Below are 25,625 nucleotides of genomic sequence, written 5' to 3' on the forward strand. Positions count from 1 at the left end.
AGGAGTTTTTGTTTTTAACAAAAATCAGTGCTGACAAACTAAGGAAAGCATAATTCATTTTAAGATCAGCCAGTTGTGTATCAAAATAAGAGACCAGTGATTATCAAACATAAGACACAAATGTGAAAATTAATTTGTGTATCAGTTCAAGGAATATGTACTTTCATTGAGTGATTTCACATACAGCTTCAGTGTTTGAGGAATAGCATGCTTCCCTCCACCCTTTATATAAATGCAGTCTATTTTATTTGGATGATTTTTAAAGATTATTTAATTATTTTGTTTTGATAAAATATATTTTAAAAATTAAAGTCAAGCTAAAAGTATTGAAAACAAATCCTCTAAAAATTTATAATCTGGAAGCAAGTGAGGTTAATATTTGAGGATTATTTTAGATATTTCTTGATACCTGTGTACACAAACAGTGATATGTTTCTAATGTTGGTAATAGCGTCATAATATACAAATATATATTTTCACCTCTAAATTATATAATTTAAGAGCTACCCCTTTTGGGGTTGTTGCTGTTATAGTATGAATGGCAAAACTACTGACAATTTAATTTGGAAAATGCTGATATAATATGCCTCATTAGCCATGTCTTCTAAGTACCTTTTTTTTTTTAAGATTTTATTTATTTATTCATGAGACACGGCGGGAGAGAGAGAGAGTGAGAGAGTGAAAGAGAGAGAGGCAGAGACATAGGCAGAGGGAGAAGCAGGCTCCATGCAGGGAGCCTGATATGGGAATTGATCCTGGGACTCTAGGATCATGCCCCGGGCCGAAGGCAGGAGCTAAACCCCTGAGCCACCGAGGGATCCCTTCTAAGTACCTTAAAAGTAAAAATACCAAGTTTATTTTAACTATAGGTGTGTATATATATTTGAATTATTGTTTTTTTATTTTTGACTTAAATGCTTTTTAGAATTTGAAAGAATGCCCATCTTGCTGACGATTGTACTTATTTGGGTGTTGATTTTCATTTGTATGTTTGTTTCAGTCTGATTCGGTGGTTTTGCTGTCACAGTCTAGGCAGAGGTCATGCAGGCGCAAATACCCAAATTATGGTAGAAGAAATCTTGGCCGGCTTGAGTTATCTTCTGGAAATGAATCTTCAAGCTCTATAAGACATGTGAGTTTTATAATTATAAATGATATAAAATAATGTTAAGTAGTTTGTCTTAATTCTTTCCTTTGAATCTACCAAGAGACTAGAATGACTTTTAGCGGCTTTTTTGAGATACTTACAAGTATATAATCCAGTAGCTCTAGTATATTAACAGAATTGTGCCATCATCACTGCTATTTAATTTCAAAATATTTTTGTTGCCTTTAAAATGAAATCTCATTTGCAATTACTTCCTAACCCACCTCACTCAGCTCCTGACAACCATTAATCCTTCTGTCTCTGTGGATTGATTGGCTTGTCCTGGGCATTTTATATAAATGGAATCATATGATTTTATGACTGGTTTCTTTTTGCTTGACACGTCTCCAAGCTTGATCATGTGTAGCATGTATCCATACTTCTTTTTGACTATTAGGAATAATGCAGCTTACTAACATACAGGTTTTTTTTTTTTTTTTTTTTGAACATAAGCTTTTGTTTCATTTGGGCATCTATCTAGGAGTCAGTTTGCTGGGTCATGTGGTAACTCTGTTTAACCTTTGGTGGAATTGCTAAAATACTTTACAAAGCAGCTGCATTATTTTATATTCCCTTCAGTATTGTTTGAGGATTCCAGTTGCACCACATCCTTGGCAGGACTTGACATTGTCTGTACTTTTGATTTTAGCTATCTCAGCAGCTGTGAAGGAGTAGCTTATTGGTTTTGACTTGCATTTTCCTAATGAATAATGCAAGTAATTAATAATGTGGAACATGTGCTTATTTCCTGTCTATCATTGGAAAAATGTCATTTGCAAATGACTTGCAAATGTTGTTGCTCATTTTTCAATTTGGTTGTCTTTTTTTTTTTTTTTTAAAGATTTATTTATTTATTCATGATAGAGAGAGAGAGAGAGAGAGAGAGGCAGAGACACAGGAGGAGGGAGAAGCAGGCTCCACACCCAGGAGCCCGATGTGGGACTCGATCCCGGGACTCCAGGATCCCGCCCTGGGCCAAAGGCAGGCGCTAAACCGCTGAGCCACCCAGGGATTCCCCGGTTGTCTTTTTTTTTTTTTTTTTTTTATAAATTTTTTAATTTATTTATGATAGTCACAGAGAGATAGAGAGAGAGGCAGAGACACAGGCAGAGGGAGAAGCAGGCTCCATGCACCGGGAGCCCGACGTGGGATTCGATCTCGGGTCTCCAGGATCGCGCCCTGGGCCAAAGGCAGGCGCCAAACCGCTGCGCCACCCAGGGATCCCAGTTGTCTTTTTTTTAATTACTGTGAGAATTCTTTATTCTGGATGCAAGTCCTTTGCAGATAGAAAATACGCATGTATTTTCTCTCATGCAGGGGGGCGGCATTTCATTTTGATGGTTTGTTTCCTTTGGAGCACAAAAGTTTTGTAGTTTGATGAAGTCCAGTTGATTTCTTTTTTTTTTTTTTTAAACTAAGTTGCTTCTGCTTTTGCTAGCAAATTTAAGCCTTTCTCTAACCCCTTTGCGTGACCTTGAATAATCACACACAATTACTGGTCTTCATTTTGATTTTTGGGGGAAGCCAATATTTTTAAATTTTATTTATTTATCATGAGAGACACAGAGAAAGAGAGGTAGAGACATGGGCAGAGGGAGACGCAGGCTCCATACAGGGAGCCTGATGTGCGACTCGATCCCGGGACTCCAGGACTACGCCCTGGACTGAAGGCAGGCGCTAAACCGCTGAGCCACCTGGGCGTCTTTGAAGCCAGTATTTTTGTAAGGAGTCATTAACATTTAATAATAGAATGTTAATATTTTATAACCAGTAATGTTTTGAGGTTTGAAATGTTCCATGTGGACGGACAGAGAATTCATTTAATTCTGTTACAAAGCATTAAAGTAGTAGCTGACAGAGGGTTTGAGATTAAATTCTTGCACTCGGACAAGTTGTTTAACATTTTTGTGTCTCTGGTCAGATCTGTGAAAGCAGTCAGTGGTATAGCATATATTCCTCAGAGATGTGAGAACTCACTTGATTATAGTGTTTAAAACAATGCCTAATATCCAGCGATGCTAGCTGCTATTATCACTAGCTTTAGTGTAACTGATTTTATGTAATAAGACTGTTTTTGCATGATTTTCTTCTTATTTATAGTGAATTGAGCATATTTTAACCCTTTTTTTTTTTTTTTTTTTAAATTTTTATTTATTTATGATAGTCACAGAGAGAGAGAGAGAGAGAGAGACGCAGAGACACAGGCAGAGGGAGAAGCAGGCTCCATGCACCGGGAGCCTGATGTGGGATTCGATCCCGGGTCTCCAGGATCGTGCCCTGGGCCAAAGGCAGGCGCCAAACCGCTGCGCCACCCAGGGATCCCTTTTAACCCTTTTTTAATAGTAGGGTAATTATGATAAGTGTTCTCACCCATCCTCAAAGGTTTCTGGTTTATGCTTCCTGTGTTTTTTCTTTATACTTTCATCAGATACTTGTATATATTTTATTGTTTTTCCTTTTGTACACAAGATAAGAGCATACTATAGATGCTCTTTTGCCCTGGACTTTTTTTCACTTGAAATATTCTTGAACTCACTCCCTATCAGTTCTTAAATATCTTCTCTGTGGTTTTTTTTAAGAGTTGCATCGTATGTAATTGTGGGCTTGTAACAGTTTATTTAATCTTACTTACGGGTATTTAGGACATTTCCAGGGTTGTCATTATAAGTAACGCCACAGGCTTTTGTCTGTGAATGTAGTTTTGTGCTGTCGGAGATGTAATTTGGGAGTCTGTTCCTGGGAGTGGGATTGCAGGGTCCAAAGTTAGATACCCATAAGTTGTATGACATAGTGATAAAAGAATTCCTGCTGAAGGAGGATTCCAACTTGGCATTCCTCCCAGTGGTGCCTGGGAGTGCATATTTCCCTACTATTAGCCAACAGTGTGTGTTATACTTGATAATTTTTGCCAATTTAATGGGTGAGAGATGGTGTCTTTAGTATATATATATATATTTTTTTATATTTTGGCTGTTCTTTTAGTGTGATAAAGTATATACAACAAGATCAATCATTTTGACTATTTTTCTGCATATGGTTCATTGGCATTAACTATACCTACAATGTGTGTAGCCGTCACCACTGTATGTTTCTAGCACTCTCTCTTCATCCCCAACAGACAGTCTGTACTCATCAAACACTGGCTCCGTAATCCCCTCTCCATCCCTCTTCTACTTTCTATCTCTGTAACTTTGCTATTCTAGGGACTCCTGGAAGTGAAGTCATGCAATATTTATCCTTTTGTTTTTGATTTATTTCACAGAATAGTTTTATTTTTACTTTCTTATATGTGTGAAATTGTTGAACATCTTTTCATGTATTCAGTGTTTTTTTTTTTTTTTCCATCTTTATAGACTGTGTATGTTTTTTGGTCATTTCTCTGTCATGTTTTTGGCCTCATCCCCCACACCCCTGCCTTAATTTTTTTCTTTTTTGTGGGGGAGGGGCAGAGGGAGAGGGAGAGAGCGAATCTTAAGCAGGTTCCTTGCCCAGGGTTGAACCTAATGCGAAGCTCAATCTCACAACTCTGAGACTGTGACCTAAGAATCAAGAGTCAAGAGTTGAACTCTTAACTGACTGAGCCACCCAGGCACACCCCCCTGCCTTAATTTTTAAAAGTTCTTTATATACTAGGGATACGAATTATTTATCTGTAGTTTATAAGGTGCTGAGTGTTTTCTGCCATTATGGTCTCTAAGTGGATATTACTTGGCATGGATGAAGGCTACTGATTTCAGTAGATTTAATTTTTTACACCTCCTGCTACGTTACTGAATTTTTGAGTTAATTTTATCATTGAATTCTCTCAGATTTTTTGAATACTTTCTCCTTATTCAGATACTTAGTTTTACTCCTAATTTTTGTACCTCTCAATTGATTTATCGAATTGCATCACTCAGTTCTTCCCGCACAGTGTTGAATAGTAATGGAGGTGGTGGTCCGTATTCCTTTTGGTGGACATGTGTCACCATTTTCACATTAAGTAATATGCTTTATTTTTATTTTTTTTTAATATGCTTTATTTTAGGTGTCTATAGTATACATCTTTTGCCAAGGGGTTATCAACTAATGCTTATGTTCTTTTTGAAATATCAGGGTTGATTATAGATTTTTTTTTCCTTTTTAAATCCTCACTGCTTTCAGTCATATGATTTTTCTCTTTGTATCTGTTAATTTGGTGTGTTTTTAAGTAATGGGGAACTTTTTAAACTAATGCAAACCTAGATAAGGTAGAATAATAAATCCATTTGATCTTTAAAAATAAATCATAATTTTGTGGTTTGGTAGTTGGTTTTATCTCCAGTGGTATGAATTCATTCACCTGTGTTGTTGCAGTAAGGGAGGGTATGGGTGGAGATGGTGTGTGTGCGTGGGGGGCGGGGGCAACAGGATAGAGATAGGGGTGTTGTGTATATGCATGTTGGTTCCATTCCATTTTGATTTGGAAAGCAGTAATGGTAGAAAAATTTTAAGGGCTTCCTAGTTAACCAGATTTCTAATTCTAGTTCCTGCACTTACCTTCCTGTGACCTCAGGCATGTTACTTTACTTTTCTTAACCTTGGGTGTCCCTATAGATGAAGAGCTAGTAATGTATAGGTAGGAATTTGGGAGATAATACAAAACTCATAGGCAGGGTGGATATGAGTTTTGTGGAGTTTGAAGCTTGTGTGATTTTAGGGACTTTTTAAATTTTTTTTACAGAAAAGTGGCTCAAAGGGACACCTGGGTGGTTCAGCGGTTGAATGTCTGCCTTCGGCTTAGGGCATGATCCTGGGATCAGGGATTGAATCCCACATTGGGCTCTCCAAGGGGAGCTTGTTTCTCCCTCTGCCAATGTCTTTGCCTCTCTCTGTCTCTCTCATGAATGAATAAATAAAAAAAAAGGGTGGCTCAAAGTTTCAAGTAGATGCATGCTACTTGAAAGTAGCAAGTTAGAGATAGGCAAGTTAAAGCAGAAGTCTCTGAAACTTAGTCTCATTAGTTTTGTTTTCTACCTCTGTTAGCAGAGATGTTTGGAGAATTGGAATAATACATACAAGACATTCATAGGGTGCAAGGCTTCTAGGTAGTAGCTTATAAGAGTTTATTATTGTAATTTAAAAAAGTATTGAGTGAAGCAGACACCTGTTTAGTAGTTCTGTTATTCTAGGCCTAGGAATCTATACTCCTGGAAGAGCATTGGTCTCACATTTTGAGAAATGGTTTTTAGAATTTTTTTTTTTAAGATTTTATTTATTCATGAGAGACACACAGAGAGAGGCAGAGACAATAGGCAGAGGGAGAAGCAGGCTCCATACAAGGAGCCCGATGTGGGACTCGATCCCAGGACTAAATCCTGGGACTCCAGGACCACTGCCGGGGCCTAAGGCAGGCACCAAACTGCTGAGCCACCAAAGGATCCTCCCGCCCCCTTTTTAAAGATTTTATTTATTCACGAGAGACACAGTGGGAGAGAGAGGGGCAGAGACACAGGCAGAGGGAGAAACAGGCTCCATATAGGGAGCCCGATGTGGGACTCGATCCCGGGACTCCAGGATCACACCCTAGACTGAAGGCAGGTGCTAAACCGCTGAGCCAACCAGGGATCTAAAAACCCAGTTTTTAGAATATGTTGACTTTACATTTTGCCTGTTCAAATAAAGTAAACAAAATAGATTTTTAAAAAAAGATTTTACTTATTTATTTGAGGTGGGGAGGGAGAGTGAGAGAGAGAAGCAGTCTCCCTGCTGAGCAGAGAACCTGAGACAGTGCTCAATCCCAGGACCCCTGAGCTGAAGGTAGACGCTTAACTGACTGAGTCACCCACATACCCCCAAAAATAGATATTAACTTGAAATTTTGTCTTTCTGAGTTAGGGTTCTCACTGATATTTTCATTATCCATTATCAAACCTCCTTATGTATGTATTTATTTTAAAGATTATTTGTTTATTATGAATGAATGAATGAATGAATGAGAGAGGCAGAGGGAGAAGCAGGCTCCTTGCAGGGAGCCCAGTGTGGAACTTGATCCCAGGACCTCGGGATCATGACCTGAGCTAAAGGCAGACGCTCAACCACTGAGCCACCCAGGCATCCCTTCAAACCTCCTAATGTAAATACTGTTAAAGGAAATGGTCCTGTCTCAGTTTAAAAGTACCTGTCTGGGATCCATGACCAGAACTTAAATAGATTGCAACCATTAGCGCTATGGAAATCAAAGAGTTGTTTGTTTCCTTCTCTTTCCTTTATTGGCCTCAAAACAAAACAAAAAACCAAAAGATTGTTTTGGAGCAGTTTTAGGTTTACAGTGAATACAGCGAATTCCCATATACTCTATTCCCTATTGGTAACATCTTCTGTATATATTCTTTTCTCCTATTAGTAACACCTTGAATTAGTGTGGTACATTTGCTGCTGCTGGTGAACTGTATTGTCTAGTTTGCATTAGGGATCACTGTGTTGTATAGTTCCGTGGGTTTTGACATAAGCATGATCTACAGTAACAGTCCCAGACAGGACAGTTTCACTGCCCTAAACTCCCACTGGGCTATATTTAATCATTTTTCTCTCCCTCCTCCTAAGTCACTGGCAACTACTGATCTTTTTTACTGTTTCCATAGACTTTTTCAGAGAGCCATATGTTGGATTATACAGTATGTAGCCTTTTCAGATTGGCTACTTTATAGTAATACGAGTTTAGGTTTCCTACAACTTTTTATGGCTTGATATTTTCATGTAGTTTTAGAACTGAATATTCCATTGTCTGTATTTACCACATGTTATTCATTTACCTACTGAATGACATGTTGACTGCTTTTAAGTTTTGAGAGTTTTATGAATTAAGTTGAATAAACTTCCATGTGCAGGTTTTGTGTAGACATTATTATTTTAATGCATTTGGGTAAATACCAAGGAGCATATTTATTGGATCATATGATAAAGCTATGTACAGCTTTGTAAGAAACTTCTAGACTCATCCCAAGTGGCCATATTATATTTTGCATTTCCATAAGCAATGAATGAGAGAGCTCTGTTTCTGTATGTTGTTAAGATGTCAGTTCTTCCCAGCTTCATCTGTAGATTCAACACCATTGCAGTCAAAATCCCAAGTTAATTCTGTGGCTGTTGGCAGAGTGATTCTAAAGTTTATTTGGAGAGGAAAAAGACCCAGAATAGCTAACAGGATACTGAAGAATGTAGTTGGAGTACTGACACTATCTGACATTAAGAATTAGTATAAATCTGTAGTTTTTAAGACAGTATGGTTTTGGTGAAAGCCTGGACAATAGATCAATGGAACAGAATAGGGAAATCAAGAAATAGACCAAGACCATACACAGTCAAGTAGTGTTTGACAAAGGAATAAAGACAACTCAATGGATAAAAGCATAGTTTTTTCCAACAAATGGTGTTGGAGTGACTAGATATCCACATGTAAAAAAAAAAAAAAAATCTAGACAGATTTTTTTTTTTTTTACAAAAATTAACTCAAAATGGATCATAAACTTAATATAAAACACAAAACTAGGGCAGCCCAGGTGGCTCAGCAGTCTAGCGCTGCCTTCAGTCCAGGGCGTGATCCTGGAGACCTGAGATCGAGTCCCACACCAGGCTCCCTGCATGGGTCCTGCTTCTCCCTCTGCCTGAGTCTCTGCCTCTCTCTCTCTCTCTCTCTCTCTCTCTGTCTGTCTCTTATGATTAAATAAAATCTTAAAAAATATATAAAAACACAAAACTAAAATTTCCAGAAGAAATTAAAATATAGGGGACCTTGGGTATGGCAGTGACTTTTTAGATAGAATACCAAAAGCATGAAAAATGTCCTTAAAGGAAAATGTGACAAGCTAGACTTAATTGAAATTAAAATCTACTCTGGGAAAGATATTGCTAAGAGAAAGGAAAGGCAAACGTATAGACGGAAAAAATATTTGTAGAGCTCCTATCTGATAAAGGACTTGTATTTAAAACATACCATGAATTCTTAAAAAGATACTCATGAGAAAACAAAAAATCCAGTTTAAAAATCAGGTGTGATCATATGGTGGAAAGATGTGCAACATCAGTCATGGGTGTGAGAATAGAATGTTGAGATCCCACTGCAGGCTTATTAATACGATGGCCTGAGTCCAATAAAACACTGAGAACATTCACATTGACTTTTTATGAGCTTCTCTCAGACAAGGACCGGCTGTATTAACAGTAGTAGTGTTAAGTCGTAGACTGTGGTGCCTTATGCCTTGATAAGAAAAAGAATATAGTAAAGACATTCACTTTTTAAGTCCATCTAATTCTTTTCTTGCCCGATGACCTAAGATGGTTAGGACAAAGTGCAGTTTTCTTGTGCTGCTTAATCTCCCAGATCAGGATTTTAATTTTATTTCCTTCTCTAACAAATAGACTTCCTGTGATCAGAGTGAAGGCTCTTGTTCCTCTGAAGAAGAAGAGTGGAGGAGTGATAGAAGAAGTGAGAGTGACAGCGAGAGTTCAAGGTATCTTCTTTTCCTTGTTATCATCTTCTCTGGGATTCAGTCGTAGGCTTGGATGGAGTGGGACATGAATGACATTCAAGTTGTAAAAGCTCACATCTATGGGATCAACTGAGTTTTTAATAAATTTAAAAGGCGAAGAAAACTGGTTTAACAGCTATTTCTGTATAAAATATTTTGAGTATTTTTGACTGTAAACATTTGAACCAGCAGGACATCAGGTGTGTGAATGCAAAATATCAGTCTAGTCTTGGGCTGCATTTATAGAGTAGTATCCAAAGTATGTGTCGTAAGACAATCATTATATTTATTATTTATTAGTTACTGCATCTTCTGACCTTTTGTTTAACTTTGGTATCCAAATTTCATGGGACCAAGATGTTAACATCCATTCTTCCTCTTGGTAAATCAATGTCAACTTCACTTTGGCAGATGCTCAGGCCAGAAACCTGGACATCTTTCTCTCTTTTTCTAACATAACTTTCACCATAGGAAGGTGCCTCTGCCAAATACGACTCAGAGTATTTTATTTGTTTCCATTGGTCCTGTGTTTGTCTAGACCACTGTACTATCTATTTCCTTTCTTGACCTTTTGATTTTTTTTAGAGCACTTTATTATTTTAAAAGTTCATTTTTAATTGTGATATAGACATAATAAAACTGTCTTAACCACTGTTAACTATATATTTCAGTAGTGTTAGCACATTCATATTGTTGCGCACCCAGTGTCCTGTGCTCAATGCAAAGGTGAAACTGTATACCCATTAAATAGTAATTGTCCACTTCACATTCCCGTCCCCTGGCAACCACTGTTCTGCTTTCTATCTCTATAATTACTGTCTTTTAATTCAGCTTCTCTTGAATTTTATTATACAAAATGGGTGCTCTTACAATTTTTCTAAAGAGCTCTTTTTATAATAAACAGCTCTTGGGAATGTGTGTGTTACTGTTTGTTTTTTTGAGCCTGAGAGGTATGCGGTAGGCCATTGATGACCCAGTAGAGCCCTTTGTCATCCTTTCCTGTATTTGCTAGTAGTGAGGAGGGGGCTTGTTTTCTGGATGTAGTTTTCTGTGGTTGGGGTAGGACCAGTTCCTCTCTTAGGTCTTCTGTCATATCGGGGACAGTCTTCCCCCCTTGGCAAGAAGCTCTGACCACTCAGTTTTCTATTTGTTGTGGCTGTTTTCCTTGGGCTTCTGTGTATTCATGGAAGGCTTTTCATTCCAGTTAACATTTCTAGTCTGTTCCTGAGCCACCTCTCACTTGGGGTGGGAAGAAGGGCCTAATCTTATGGTTCTGCGTGATCTCTCCTGTTTTCATAGCTATACTACCTCTTCTAAAAGGGAATCATGGGTGGCTCTAAATGTTGTCTTCCACGAGGTCTCCTCTATATTATATTTAAATTCTTTAGGCTCACATCCTCTCTTAATATCCATTGTCTTTCTCATGATCTCTGATCTTCAGTATTCACTGATGGTGAAGGCAGATTGTTCAAGTTAAGTCTTCCCAGGATCCGTCCTTCTCTCCTCTTTCTTCTTAAAGGTTGTGTGAGATTTGCTATCAGGGCTTAGATTCTGGTTCCTTACACTTACACTGTTTTCTTTTCCCAGTGACTCATCATCTAGATACTCTGATTGGACTGCTGATGCAGGCATCAATCTGCAGCCGCCTTTACGGACGTCTTCGCGTCGGCGAGTTACTCGCTTTTGCAGTAGTTCAGAGGATGAAATGTCTACTGAGAATTTATCTCCTCCAAAAAGGAGACGAAAGAGAAAAAAAGAAAATAAGCCTAAAAAAGAGGTAAGAGAAGTATATTTTTAAAAACATCTATTTACAGGGCACTTGGTTGAGCTGCTGCCTTCAGTTCAGGGTGTGACCCCTTGGTCCTGGGATCGAGTCCCACAAAAGGCTGCTTCTCCCTCTGCCTGTGTCTCTGCCTCTCTTTATTTACTTATAAATAAAGAAAATCTTTTAAAAAAACCCAACAAAACATCTATTTACACTTTTTATAAAGGTGTTTCTGTTAATATTTAGAAATTAAAAATCTTTGGGAAATTTGAGCTTTTATATTGTTAACACTGTTAAGTCATCAGGATTCAAATGTAAAATGTGAATTTATATTTCGAAAAACTGTATTATAAAGGCTTCTCTGTCAAGGCTGTCCCAAAGTGGCCTTGGCACCAACTCCTTCCCCAGTTTGACACTTAAAGGGGAAGCTCTGTTTTGCTTGGAATCCCACCATAACTCTTTATTTTCTCCTGTTAATTTCAACAGCAAAAATATGCCTTAAGGCATTTGAGGGCACTTCTTGTTCCATCTGTTACTGCCATGTTTTCTAGATCCATCTGACATGTTCTGTTTCATTTGGCACATTCACACACTTGTAATTGTGCTGTCCCTATTCCTTATCATGTTGTGCAGGTGGTGGCCATGATTTAAAGAGGCCACGTCTTCGTACTTGTTATCTATTGCTGTGTAACAGATGACCCTGAAACTTTTAGCTCCTTTAAACAACAAACATGTATTCATGTTTTGATTGGGAATTTGAGGACTAATTAGTTAGGTGATTTTTGGCTCACAGGGTTGCAGTTAATCACATTGGCTGGAGTTGGCAGTTGTCTGAGGTTTGACTGGAGCTGGCTGATACTCTTTGAAGCTTATTCATTGGGCAGTTGGCTGGTGGACTCAGTTCCTTACCACATGGGCCTCTCTGTAGGGCTGCTTGGGTGTCTGAATGACAATGGTGGCTGATTTTCCATGGAACAAGTGGTCCAGACATGTAAGCAAGGGGTGAGCCCTAATGCGTGTGACAGCCTAGTCTTCAAGCCTCTCGTTGTCCCTTTGCTTTTATTCTGTTTGTTAGAAGCAATTCCAGAACCACACTCAAATTGGAGGAGATGTGGGCTACACCTCTTGAAGAGGAGAGGAAGAGGATCAGAGAGTTTGTGGTCATGTTTTAAAATCACCAGTCTTAAAACTTCAAATCAAGAGGAGATTCCCTGTGAAAATTAGTCCATGGTGATATTCAGAATGGTGTCTCGGTAGAGCAGTCTGTTGAGGAGGATTTAGGTTGGAACTTAACTCCTTCCTATAGAATGTAAAGTGTTACAAAGAATCTATTAGAAATTCAGGAGATGCTAGAAAAGTGCTAGGTAAATCTACAATACTTTGACAAGTGATATATGTTACTGTGTATGTTAAGGAAAGACATATGTATGCTGTTTAAAAACAAATCATTAGGTGATCTTGCCCGTAAATAGTCATTCTCATCGGTGAAATTTCTTTTGCTTTTCAATTAAACAGTGTGTGCATGCCCTTTCTGGTGTATTAAATTTTGTTCTCTTCTCCTTGGCAGAACTTGCGGAGGATGACTCCAGTGGAGCTTGCAAATATGGAACATTTATATGAATTTCATCCTCCAGTTTGGATAACTGACACCACCCTTCGGAAGTCTCCTTTTGTTCCTCAAATGGGTGATGAGGTGAGAGTAATAAAATTTAAAAACACAAATATGGACCATAAGACGAAATGTTTTATTCATAGGTTTTAATTTATTTTTAAATGTATACATTTTGCAGGTAATATATTTTCGACAGGGTCATGAAGCTTATATTGAGGCTGTCAGAAGAAATAACATTTATGAACTGAACCCTAACAAAGAGCCATGGAGAAAAATGGACCTTAGGGTAAGATGATAGTATTATTAAACATTCAGCATTTAGCTCATATATAGTTAAATATTTATAAATCGATTAAAAATAAACTACTGGAGACCTATTTCATTACTATCTTTCCATTGATTTCCTACTTTAAAACATTTCTGCTGTCACCTTCTAAGCCTTCAGATCCAGCAGGATGACGTTTGTCAGTGGGCAGTCTTTGTGTGCTGCTGCCTGGCACATAAAATTGTAAGAGTGTAAGAGTCTTTTAGGAAGGCAGCTTGGCAGTTTATATCTTAATCTTAAAATGTGTAGATCTAGGATACATTTTCAAAAGAAGTGCAGCTTTTCAGGAGAGGAAATACAAATTGGAAAAATGGTTGGACCCATACATAATAGACTAGATTGCTGAGAACACTTGAGCTCTTCTGTACTTAACTAGTTCTATAAACTTTTTTGATAACATTGAAAGAAAGAAACTGCTACATTTCAGCAAGTAGCACAGGTTTTGGTTTGTTACCAGTTAATCACATTGGTGACAGGGTACACAAACAGCCCAGGCTTTCTGGAGGCTATCTTCATAATTGGAGCTGAAACTAAAAAAATATTTATATGTTTTAATTCAGTGATTTTACTTCTAGTAAATTAGGAAATAATTGAAATGCATGTGAATTTATGAGTGAGGCAATTTCATATCATTATTTATAAAAACCAAAAATTAAAAAAAAAAAATAAAAAAATAAAAAAACCAAAAATTAGAAAAAATCCAAATATCCTACAGTATTGAGTGAATCAAATCATGGTACATTCGCAGAATTGACTGTGTAGAGCCCATTGTGTAATTGAGGCTTTTAGAATATTTGTTGAATGAATGACTATTAAATTTTTATAACTTATTATGAAGAGGAAAAATGGGATGTGAGATGTTGTTTGTGGTTATGAGAATAAAAATTTACAGACCTATGTAGTCAACCAAAATAAATACATCAAAATGTGGAATAGCATTGCAGTTGATTTTTTATTTTATTTTTTATACCTTTTTTTGATACTTTGAGTAACTGTTAGAAGATGAAAAATAGCTATGCTAGCAACTCCCCCTCAATTTAATGGCTCTTCTTCTTGAACTTTTTCTTGAGATTGCTCTGATTTACGGACATCTCTCTCACTTACTACAGAGTCTCTGAGTACAGTTGATCCTTATTACTTGCAGATGCTCTGCTTGTGAATTTTCCTACAAGCTGTATGAATACAGTTGATCCTCATTATTTACAGATTCCCTATTTGTGAATTTTCCTACTTGGAAAATGAATCAATGATCAGGATGCTTTCTGGTCATTTGCAAACATGCACAGAGTAGCAAAAAATTTGATTTGCTTGACCAGCATGTTTCCAGCTGAGATTGAGCAAGGTGATGCCTTCTTGTTTGAGTCCTTGAGGATCTCATGACCGAGGATCCTTTTTGCCAACTGCTGATTGCAACAATAAAGAATTTTCACATCTCTACTTTTCTTTTGTTGGTGACTTGCTGTTTAAAAATAGCTGTCAAGTTTAGTGCTCAAAGTCCTCTGTTGTACTTCTCAGCACAAGGTGATGATATGCTTTATGGAGAAACTATGTGCCTTAGATAAACCTTGTTTAGGCATGAGTTACACTGCTTTTGGCTGGGAGTTCAGAGCACTAATCAATCAGTATATTAGATGAGATATCTTTACACAGAAACATGCAATACAGGATTGTGTTTCTCTAGGAAGAGCACAGAGCCAGGAAGAAATTCGGGTTATTCACATAATTGTCTTTAGATTTGAGCTGGTCGATGACTTATATGTTCCTTCTTAACACTTGTGGTGTATTTTCTAAAGTGAGTATATTCCGTACGTTAGAAGCAGTATTAAATGGCTATCCTATAAAAGACATGAAGATTAATGTTAACAAAAGTGATTGTAATTAATGTCAAATTGGAAGCCTGAATTTTGAGTTGACTTAATGTAGCAATATAGAGAATTATAATTTTGAGGAATTGCTCTACTCTGACCATTTTAAACACATATTCTTTTAAAATATCGTTAAAGGATCAAGAATTGGTCAAAATAGTTGGAATACGATATGAGGTTGGGCCCCCTACACTCTGTTGCCTCAAACTAGCATTTATAGATCCTGCGACTGGAAGACTAATGGACAAATCGTTCTCTATTAGGTATGTGTTACTATTTTTTTGTGGAATTATTTCAATTTAAATTTTTCCTCTTGCTGGTGAGCATGACTTTTTCATAGCTGCAGTGTCCATAGTAGAGCATTGTGGACAGCATGTAGTATGAGTTGAGGTTCTGGTAGATGGGAGCCCACTAGAAGTAAAAATCATGTGTTATAGCAACAATTAAGCATTGGCCTATTTTATACCTTCTTCTGTGCCATTTCCATGTGTGGAGAACCTGTCTGTTTTTGAGAAAATATTAAAACGAATAACTTGTTAAACCGTGTTGTGTATTATGGTAGCCCTTAGTCACATGTGGCTCTTGAGTGCTTGAAATGTGGTGGATTTCAGTTGAATGTGCTGTTAAATGTAACACTAGGTTTGGAAGCCTTGGTATGAAGAAAAAGAATGTGTGAAATATCTCATTATTATTTTGTATTGATAACATGGTGAAACAGTGTTTAGGGTACAAAAGGCTAAATGAAATACACTCTTAAAATTAATTTTACTAGTTTCTTTTTCCATTTTTTTAAGTATGGCTGGTTGAAAAATGATTACAAATGCAGCTGTTTCTTTGAACATTGCTGCTCTAGACTATAACCTGCTACTCAGGGTATTTTAACAATCTTTTATTTCTTTTTAGGTATCATGATATGCCAGATGTTATTGACTTTCTTGTATTGCGTCAATTTTATGATGAAGCAAGACAGAGGAATTGGCAGTCTTGTAAGTCCATCCTTCCTGAGTTTTATATGCCCTTAGAAAATCTTATCTCTCATATTGGTCTATTTTTCTGGTTATGGTGCTGCTTATTATGGTAGATGCAAACATGCAAATTCTAGAAAGAAACGTAAGTGACCAAAAAGTGTATTTTGTTTAAGGCCTGGTACTTGTTTCTCCTTAATAACCTCTTTAGCCAAGCAGTATTTTTTGTGTTCTTATAGTAGCTGACGTTTTGAAGGGATTCTTACTCATTGACTATATGCTAGAGTTGACTTTTTATTTCCTGTCAGACTTCCCTGTACTGCATTTTTTTCTATCTTTAATGTGACTACTATAATTCACAAAATTATTCTAATGATATAAGACAATCAGAAAGTTGAAAAATAATGCAGATTTCACACTGATAATATTCTGGTATACCAGAATATTTTACTTTAGTGTCGTATCAACCCAGACTTAAATACACTGACTTGAGGAAACCATTCTTCTAAAAAATAAAAGAAATTCATAGTACATTTCTACTTTATAACTCTGAGACATCTGACTGGACAGAAAAAATAAAATGACCTCAACATATGTGCTAGCTGAATGTGTTTTTTGTGGTGACCATTTAGGGTGGGTTGGTGGGCTCCCTTGCTTATTAGACTTGCATAGGTCAGTAATCTCCACAGGACAAAATTGATGACTGTAACCAGGCTAGGTAATACTAGTCAGCAACCGTAGAACCCCTTTCACAGGTATACATGTATTACTTTCAGTGTGGAATGCTATCTGGGGGGCTCATGTGTTGAGTTTGACTTGAATCACTGAGGATAGCTCATTCTCCTTTTATCAGTTTTGGCCTCTTATTAGAGATACTAAGTTTTATATCTGATGAATACATTGTAAATAATGTTAGGACCTCATTAATTTTCCTAGTTTTTGCTGCCTTTTTCTACATGTACTACAAATAGATAAATTTTAGATAGAATTACCTGAGCCATCCCTATTTGAAACGAAAGATGGTCGGAGAGAGTGGCTACTCTTAGTGGACTATTTTTAGCGGTTAATGTCCACTCAAGTAGGATTATTTTGGGACTAGAGGTAAAGGAAATTTTTCTTGAAGAAAAACATCTAGCCAGACACAGAAACAATAGAAACCAAACTCAAGGCATCCGGAATGGTGGGAGTTAACAGGTCCTATAGCCAGATTGTGAAGAACATTCAGGTTTCCCATCTTTATGCCTGGGATCCTGAGATCAAGCCTCACATCTAGATCTCTGCTCAGCAGGGAGCCTGCTTCTCTCTCTCCTGCCCATGATTTCTCTCTTTGTCAAATAAATAAAATCTTAAAAAATAAAAAGTTTCCCATCTCTTTTTATCTAGCCCCATGATGTATGAGTTGGAAGCTCTCTTTTTGTTCTACCAACATGTACATCCAAAAATTGTTTTAAACTCAGTTCTTTGCAGCTCAGCTCTAGAGGTGGATTCCCACTTGACTCTTGTAATTTAGTGGTTTTGTTTTATTTTTGTGGTTGAGAAATTAATGTACCAGATCTTCTGATTCAGTTTTGTTCCCCTCTAAAATCTTACCTATGTTCTTGAGGTTTGAGCAGTGTTATTAAAAGAAGTTGCTTGATTCTGATTTTTCTATGTTGAAAACTTTATTAAAGTTCTGTCCTACTCTTAGTTTATCCTACTGTTATATGGGCAAAAACAGGTTTTTTTTTTTTTAAATTCTTAAAAGTCGGGTTTTACCTTCTGAAAAGGTTTTTTTTTTTTTTTAAGATTTTTATTTATTCATGAGAGAGAGACAGAAAGAGAGGCAGAGACACAGGCAGAGGGAGAAGCAGACTCCTCACAGGGAGTCCAGTGTGGGACTGAATCCCTGAACCCCAGGATCACGACCTGAGCCAAAAGCAGACACCTGACCACTGAGCCACCCAGGCATCCCAAAGTGTTTTCTTTTTTAAAAATTTTATTTAAGTAATCTCTGTACCAAACATCGGACTCTAATTCACGACCCTGAGATCAAGAATTGTATGCTCCTCTGACTGAGCTAGCCACGTACCCCCAGAAAAGTGATTTCTTAAGGTTCCTTTTAATTAAAAGTGTTAACACTGAAGAAATGTTTTTATTTAAACTAAAAGCATCTTCTAGTTTTAGGTAGATAAGGAAGAAAAGTATTATAAAGTTAATTCTTGGTATCAAAGACTGGCTTTTTTATGTTAAATTAGGTTTTTTACTTATATAATGAGACAAAAACCAGAGTGTTACATCAGATTTTTAATATATGCCTTTCATTTAAAAAGTTAGAACTTTGATAGAATTTTTTTTCTGAAGTTGAAGTTCTGTTTTAGAATATTTATATTAATGAAATACTATCAAAAGTGGAAATTTATTTAGAGAGGGGGATTAGGGGGCTTATGGGTTTCTAGTGATTTTGGAAAATATGAAATATACATAAAAGTCATATTTCCATGAATTTGAAAATATATTAAGAACCTCAAAACATGTAGCTCCAGGAGTTATGATACTCTGGGGTTTTATTTTTATTTTATTTTATTTTATTTTATTTTATTTTATTTTATTTTATTTTATTTTATTTTATTATTTTATTTTATTTATTTATTTTATTTTATTTTTCCAGTTTTACAGAATTCAGTATAAGTATACTTTTAGTTAATACTATTTGTGGGTATTTTATGGCATAAATATTCTCTTTCTTGGAGGTGAGATGTAGCTTTAATTTTTTTTTTAAATATTTTTTTTTTTAATTATTTATTTATGATAGTCATACAGAGAGAGAGAGAGAGAGGCAGAGACACAGGCAGAGGGAGAAGCAGGCTCCATGCACCGGGAGCCCGACGTGGGATTCGATCCCGGGTCTCCAGGATCGCGCCCTGGGCCAAAGGCAGGCGCCAAACCGCTGCGCCACCCAGGGATCCCTGTAGCTTTAATTTTGATTGGTAACATTTCTGTAAAACTTTTCCTTGAAAAAAGAATTGCAAATCTACCAAGAAATCATTAATTCTGGATAAGGGACTTTTTTTGTTAGTGATTTTGTTTTGAGAATGGTGGAATGGATGGGAAGGAAAACATGGGCTTATTACAGCAGTCTGTGTTTCTTTTCTGTAACGGACCCCACATATACTGTATTCCTCTAGAAGAGTTCTTATTGTTAAAATACATTCAGAAAATGACTGAAGTTAGTTGGAGTACTCCTTACAGTTATTTTGGTTTGTTGAGGAGCCCTCCTAAGATCTGCTTCCCCACTTTATATACCCTGCTGAGATAAAGAGCTATGCAGATGTTTCCTTTTTTTTTTTTTTTTTCTTTTGGGAGGTGGGAGAGGCAGAGGGAGAGAACCGGGGGCTGGGGGGAAGGATGGAGTCCTAAGCTGGCTCCATGTTCTATGTGGGACTTGATCTCACAACCCTGAGATTAATGACCTAAGCCAAAACCAAGAATCAGGTGCCTAACCAACTGAGCCACCTGGGTGCCCCTAATGGTTTTAATTTTTTTTTTTTTAATTTATTTATGATAGTCACACACACACAGAGAGAGAGAGAGAGAGAGGCAGAGACATAGGCAGAGGGAGAAGCAGGCTCCATGCACCGGGAGCCCGACGTGGGATTTGATCCCGGGTCTCCAGGATCGCGCCCTGGGCCAAAGGCAGGCGCCAAACCACTGCGCCACCCAGGGATCCCCCCTAATGGTTTTAAATAACATGTAAGCAGTTTGAAGGATACCTCTTGAACTGATTTTTATTGTGAAGTCCTAAGATGTGACAATACTTATATAGGAACAACTTTAGAATAATCACGGATTAAATTCTAATCGTATTTTTTAATCATATTTTTATAATTTGTTTTATTCAGGAAACATTGCAGAGCTGTATGTGTTTAATATACTTATTAAATATTAAACTATTGACAGTACATATAGTTATAAAAGGTTTTTGAGTTTTGTTAAACTTTTTTCTTTCATGTCGTATTATGTAATAGAACTTATTTTGGGGTAGGTGTTTGGATCCACCAGACAAGGTCCTCTAGTCATAACCATTTTAGTCTGTTACACTATATGGTTATATGCCTTCAGGAAATTGCTCAGTGTGACATTGTATCTTTATACATTTATCTCATCCCTGAAGACTGCTAGAAAGTGGGGAATGGTGGCTAATTTTAAAATAAAGAAGTAATTTCTCTTTTATCTAAATCAGTGGTATTTTATAAATTAAAAGTGTTAATTTTGGCAAATTGGTGTCTCAGTCTTGGTCATCTCTTACAGGTGACAGGTTTCGTTCTATTATTGATGATGCCTGGTGGTTTGGGACAGTGCTGAGTCAAGAGCCATATCAGCCACAGTACCCGGATAGTCATTTCCAGTGCTACATCGTTAGGTCTGTATGCAGTTGAAAATGAAGCCTCTACAAACATTGATTCATTGTGATGGGTGGTTTTATGACCATGGTTAAGGACCATGATTTAGTCTGTCATTGAGTCCTGTCAGTCTCCCCCCTTACAGTGTCTCTAGTATGTCTCTGCTGCTTCCTATTTACTGGTACCCCTTAGGACAGACTCTGCTTGCTTCCCGGGACCATTTCTGTAGCCACCCAATATAGCAGTGTAATACTGCAGGATCCTTGTTCAAGAGCACACATTGTATCATTTCCTTTGTTTATAGAAGGTTTTGCTGCTCTTCTATTGACTGTGGAGTAAAGTCACATTCTAAACTGGTATTCAAAACTCTACTGTGTCTTTGAGTTGTTTTTTTGCTTTTGCTTTTGTTTTTGTTTTATTTTATTTTATTTTATTTATTTTTTATTTTTATTTTTTTTATTTATGATAGTCACACAGAGAGAGAGAGAGAGAGGCAGAGGCACAGGCAGAGGGAGAAGCAGGCTCCGTGCACCGGGAGCCTGATGTGGGATTCGATCCCGGGTCTCCAGGATCGCGCCCTGGGCCAAAGGCAGGCGCCAAACCGCTGCGCCACCCAGGGATCCCTGTTTTTGTTTTTTTTTAAATGCCTACCCTGGCTATAAGCCACAGAGGATTTCTGGTTTAATATATTTTCCTAAAAATCTTATTAGTAATATTTAAACTTTGATTGCTACAATAAAATTTTCACATTTTATTTTTCTTTACTCTTGTAGTTGATTACCTAGTTGTTAGCCACAAGTTGTTTGTTTTTTGTTTGTTTGTTTTTTTTTTTTGCCACAAGTCGTTTTTATGAGAGCTAACTAGACTTTGTGTTTTAACAGGTGGGACAATACTGAAATTGAAAAACTTAGCCCATGGGACATGGAACCAATTCCTGATAATGGTATATAATTTTTAAATAATATTTTACCTATGTTTTCTGTTTGAGAAATGTTTTCAAATTATTATGGTAACTGTGAGCTTTACTAAAACTCAAAAAAGAATTTTTTTTTTTTTTTTAAGATTTTTATTTACTCATGAGAGACAGAAGGCAGAGACATTAGCAAAGGGAGAAGCAGGCTCCCCGCGGGGCACCTGATGTGAGACTCAATCCTGGAACTCCAGGATCACGCCTTGAGCCAAAGGCCGTTCGTTGCTCAACTGCTGAGCCACCTAGGCGTCTCTCAAAAAAGAATTAATGGGTATCTGGCTCATTAATTATTATCGTAGGCTTCCAGCTTGATGCTGACTGCATCTTAGTAGCCCACTGTGGTTTCCCATGTAATCCTGGCTATTTTGTAGAATTTCTCTCAGTTTGGGTTTGACTTGTAATTTCATCCATATCCAGGGTTTGCATTTTTGGCACTAGTGTTAGAGAAGTGATATGTATATGTGGTCCTCCGTGCTTCCTGTCAGGAGACACATGATATCCATATGTTCTATTCCTGAAGACATTAACTTTCATTCTGTGATTTAGGTGGTGTCTGCAGGTTTCTCCACTGTAAAAGAGCTACTTTTTCCTTTGTAGTGTTTTTTAATGAGTTTCGACAACTTAAATATGGTATATTTGTTTGATAATTTTTCTGTTCTTTTTAATGGAATTCATAGTTGATCCACCTGAAGAATTAGGAGCTAGTATTTCTGTCACTTCAGATGAGCTAGAGAAATTGCTCTACAAACCACAAGATGGTGAATGGGGTCAGAAATCGAGAGATGAAGAGTGTGAACGAATTATTAGTGGCATAGATCAACTTTTGAATCTTGGTAAGTTTTTGAGTGTGAATTTTCATGTTTAAGCTTTCCACTCCACATAAGTATTTTAAAATAGTGGCGAACTGGGGTTGTGTTCTTCACTACAATTTTTATTTGCTACCTTTTGGGTGGGCTTGCAGTGTTAATTGTAGCTTTATTTTTGAATCATTTGTAGAGAAATAATCTCTTAAAGGTAATGAATTTATTGATCAAAAATTCTTTTCTCTCCCTCCACAGACATAGCAGCAGCTTTTGCAGGTCCAGTTGATCTGTGTACATATCCGAAGTACTGTACTGTAGTAGCTTATCCAACTGATCTTTACACAATCCGAATGAGACTCGTTAATCGATTTTACAGGTCAGTAGAAACCTCCTTTAAAAATAGTTTGAAAAGGTGTTTGATCGTCCTGACCAGAGTAAATGGAGGTGGTGGTTGATGGTGACAGGGGTGATGTAGGGGGGCTGATGAGCATTATTTTCGGTTTCATTCTCTTTCATTATGGTAATTTGTGGTCTTATATATAAGACACTTAGATGTTGAAGAGAAAGCAAATAAAAAAAAATGCCACGTTTCATTCCTCAATCTTTAGTAGTCTGGTTTTTTTTAAATGAATATGTTAAGTAGTTAGATATCATATTTGTTTTTATTTGCGTGTTAACATTCTTACTTAGCTTGATTTAAAGATATAATTGGTTAAACATTGGCCTTTGAAAGATTAATTCCCAGAGTCATCAGCTTTTTATCTTTGGCTTATGGAGAACTGGTAATTATAAAATTTCCTATTCTCAGTGATTTTTTTTTAAAGAAATTGATGGTATTTTATTTTTTATAATTCATCTATTTCAAGAAATTACCAGTACAAAAAACTGGCTTCTTATATAGTTGGTGTAATTTATCTCCATAGCCAAACCTGGGAATGTGCATTTGTTCAGAAATCACTTTGCCTGGTTACTCTCTCAGGATTAATGGTATTTAACACATGTTCTTAAATGCGTCTCAGTAGCTTCAATAGTATCTCTAGAGAAGGTAAAAGGGTGGGTTACTTTGTTAGTTTCCTGGATGTTATGATAAAATGAACTGTTAAGATTTTTGGTCTTTAAATACATTCTCTATGGTTTAGCTTCTGACGTGATTGCTTATGACTGACAGGTTGACAGCATTAGAAGGTGGTTTAGCTTGAGGGCTTATGATTTAATATATTAATATATGCTGGCTTAATTTTTAAAATTTGATTTCTGTCTTTTCATTTTCTAACATGTAAAATACCTACTTTTTATTTTGAAGGAGGCTATCTGCATTAGTTTGGGAAGTCAGATATATAGAACATAATGCCAGGACATTTAATGAACCTGAGAGTGTAATTGCAAGATCAGCTAAGAAGATAACTGACCAACTTTTAAAATTTATAAAGTAAGTTACCTCCTGTTACAGATGTGGTGGAAAAGTGACTTTGCATATTGCACCTCTTGCAGCCAACCATTTTTTAATTTTTGCTCTCTGAATTATACCCTTTTAACATGCTGTGTTAAGTGGCATTTCTTTACACACGTATTGTAATCATAATTTCAGTAAAGGCATGAGAAATCAAGAATCCAGTTTTTTTCTGTTTTTTAAAATTTTGAACTAATTTTATACTACAGAAAGTTGCCCTGTATATACCCTTCACCGGTTTCCCCTTAGGTTAACTTTTTTCATACCTGTGGTATCCTCATGAAATGTTAAGAAATTATTCTTGGTGTCATACTAATGGCTGCAGTGGATTTCCTCAGTTCTTATGGCAGCATCCCTGCTGTATCTCAGGACCTAGTCCAGACCCCTGCTGCTTTCACTCATCTGGTGTCTGTGTGTCCTTTTATCTGTTATCTAGCCTTTCCCTTCGCTCCTGACCTCATCATTATTTCTCACCACTTATTTTGTGGAGAATATTGGGTTTGGGTTTGTGTGAGGTTTTGTCATGACTACATTGGTTTTCGTCTCTGGGATTGTATCCCGTGAGAGTGGTTGTATAAGGGTGACTCAGCGTATGCTTCTTGCACTGGGAGATCAGTTTGCAGGAGTAGAATGGAAACTGACTTGGAAAGTGAGACTTGAGTTTTTTTCTTTTTTTTTTTTTTTTTTAAATTTTTTTATTTATTTATGATAGTCACAGAGAGAGAGAGAGAGAGAGAGAGAGGCAGAGACACAGGCAGAGGGAGAAGCAGGCTCCATGCACTGGGAGCCCGATGTGGGATTCGATCCCGGGTCTCCAGGATCGCGCCCTGGGCCAAAGGCAGGCGCCAAACCGCTGCGCCACCCAGGGATCCCGAGACTTGAGTTTTAACCTCGTTTGTTTGAACATTCTTTGTCACTTTGGGCAACTTACTCAGCCTGTTTCCTTTAAACTTAGTATTTTGCTGCATGATCCTTTTTTCTGTTTGTTTTCCAACGTTGCTGTATGATCTTAATGCCCTTCTACCATAGTCACACAAATTGTAGGAAAGAATTGTGTGTGTATTGGAGAAGATGGTTTATAAACTGTGCCATCATTTTCACCATCAGGCTGCACACTGGGAAGTAACTGGTTCCAAGTTTTTCAACTGGGTTGAATCTGCTCCTGGCCCACAATTTTCATTTTTTCCACTTCAGAAAAATTACACACCCATTTTGATCTTCCTTATGCCTAGACATTCCTAAATTAGCATTCTTTCTTTTTTGGGTGCAGTGAAGATATAATTTGCTTTAATTTGTGCTTTTCCCCTCTATTTTATCTCCATCAGCCATGTTCTTGGTACTCACTGTATGACTATGACTAGTTATGTGTAGGAAAACTCATCCCCGAGTTCACCCAATTGAGCTTATGCATGTATTATTTCTGGATTACCAGCTTAGTTTTATACATACTTAGTTGGGGGGGAGGGGACTTGCTTTCAGTGTTCTAAGATGGTCAGTTGTTTCCACAGAGGGTAGATTAAAAAACCCTGGTATTCCTCTACTTGGAGAACCATCTATATCTTAACTTGCAGTTTGAATTTTTTACAACAGTAACTACATCTGCATACTCTTAAAAATATGAAAAATTGTTTTTTAGGAATCAAGACTGTACAAATATCTCAGAACTTTCCAACACTTCTGAAAATGATGAGCAAAATGCCGAGGATTTGGTATGAAGTTTGCCAATTTTATAATGATTTTTGTTAATTTTAAATAGTAACTTAAAAATATTGAGTGAAGTAGAAAATACCAATTCTCGCTATATTCCAGTGAACTATGAAAACTATTTTGATAAAAATATATTTCTTAATTGTCT

The 25,625-nt window shown here is 36.9% G+C and overlaps 1 protein-coding gene across 4 annotated transcripts in view; it reads left to right on the top strand.

Moving 5' to 3' along the window:
- The window catches only part of BRWD1 (bromodomain and WD repeat domain containing 1), a 124,477-nt gene that overhangs the window by 65,906 nt on the left and 32,946 nt on the right, over positions 1-25,625 (top strand). For 3 of the 4 annotated variants that reach the window (XM_041735251.1, XM_041735248.1, XM_041735250.1), the window contains 13 exons: positions 1,001-1,132; positions 9,527-9,618; positions 11,224-11,413; positions 12,969-13,094; positions 13,192-13,299; positions 15,342-15,466; positions 16,107-16,189; positions 20,456-20,567; positions 21,429-21,490; positions 22,195-22,350; positions 22,576-22,696; positions 23,624-23,749; positions 25,407-25,479. In XM_041735251.1, the coding sequence (XP_041591185.1) occupies positions 1,001-1,132; positions 9,527-9,618; positions 11,224-11,413; positions 12,969-13,094; positions 13,192-13,299; positions 15,342-15,466; positions 16,107-16,189; positions 20,456-20,567; positions 21,429-21,490; positions 22,195-22,350; positions 22,576-22,696; positions 23,624-23,749; positions 25,407-25,479 (1,506 nt within the window). The remainder of the gene's footprint in view (positions 1-1,000; positions 1,133-9,526; positions 9,619-11,223; positions 11,414-12,968; positions 13,095-13,191; positions 13,300-15,341; positions 15,467-16,106; positions 16,190-20,455; positions 20,568-21,428; positions 21,491-22,194; positions 22,351-22,575; positions 22,697-23,623; positions 23,750-25,406; positions 25,480-25,625) is intronic. The other variant, XM_041735249.1, reaches the window with a different exon arrangement.

Source organism: Vulpes lagopus, chromosome 20 (genome assembly GCF_018345385.1).
Source record: "Vulpes lagopus strain Blue_001 chromosome 20, ASM1834538v1, whole genome shotgun sequence".
Classification (NCBI taxonomy): domain Eukaryota; kingdom Metazoa; phylum Chordata; class Mammalia; order Carnivora; family Canidae; genus Vulpes; species Vulpes lagopus.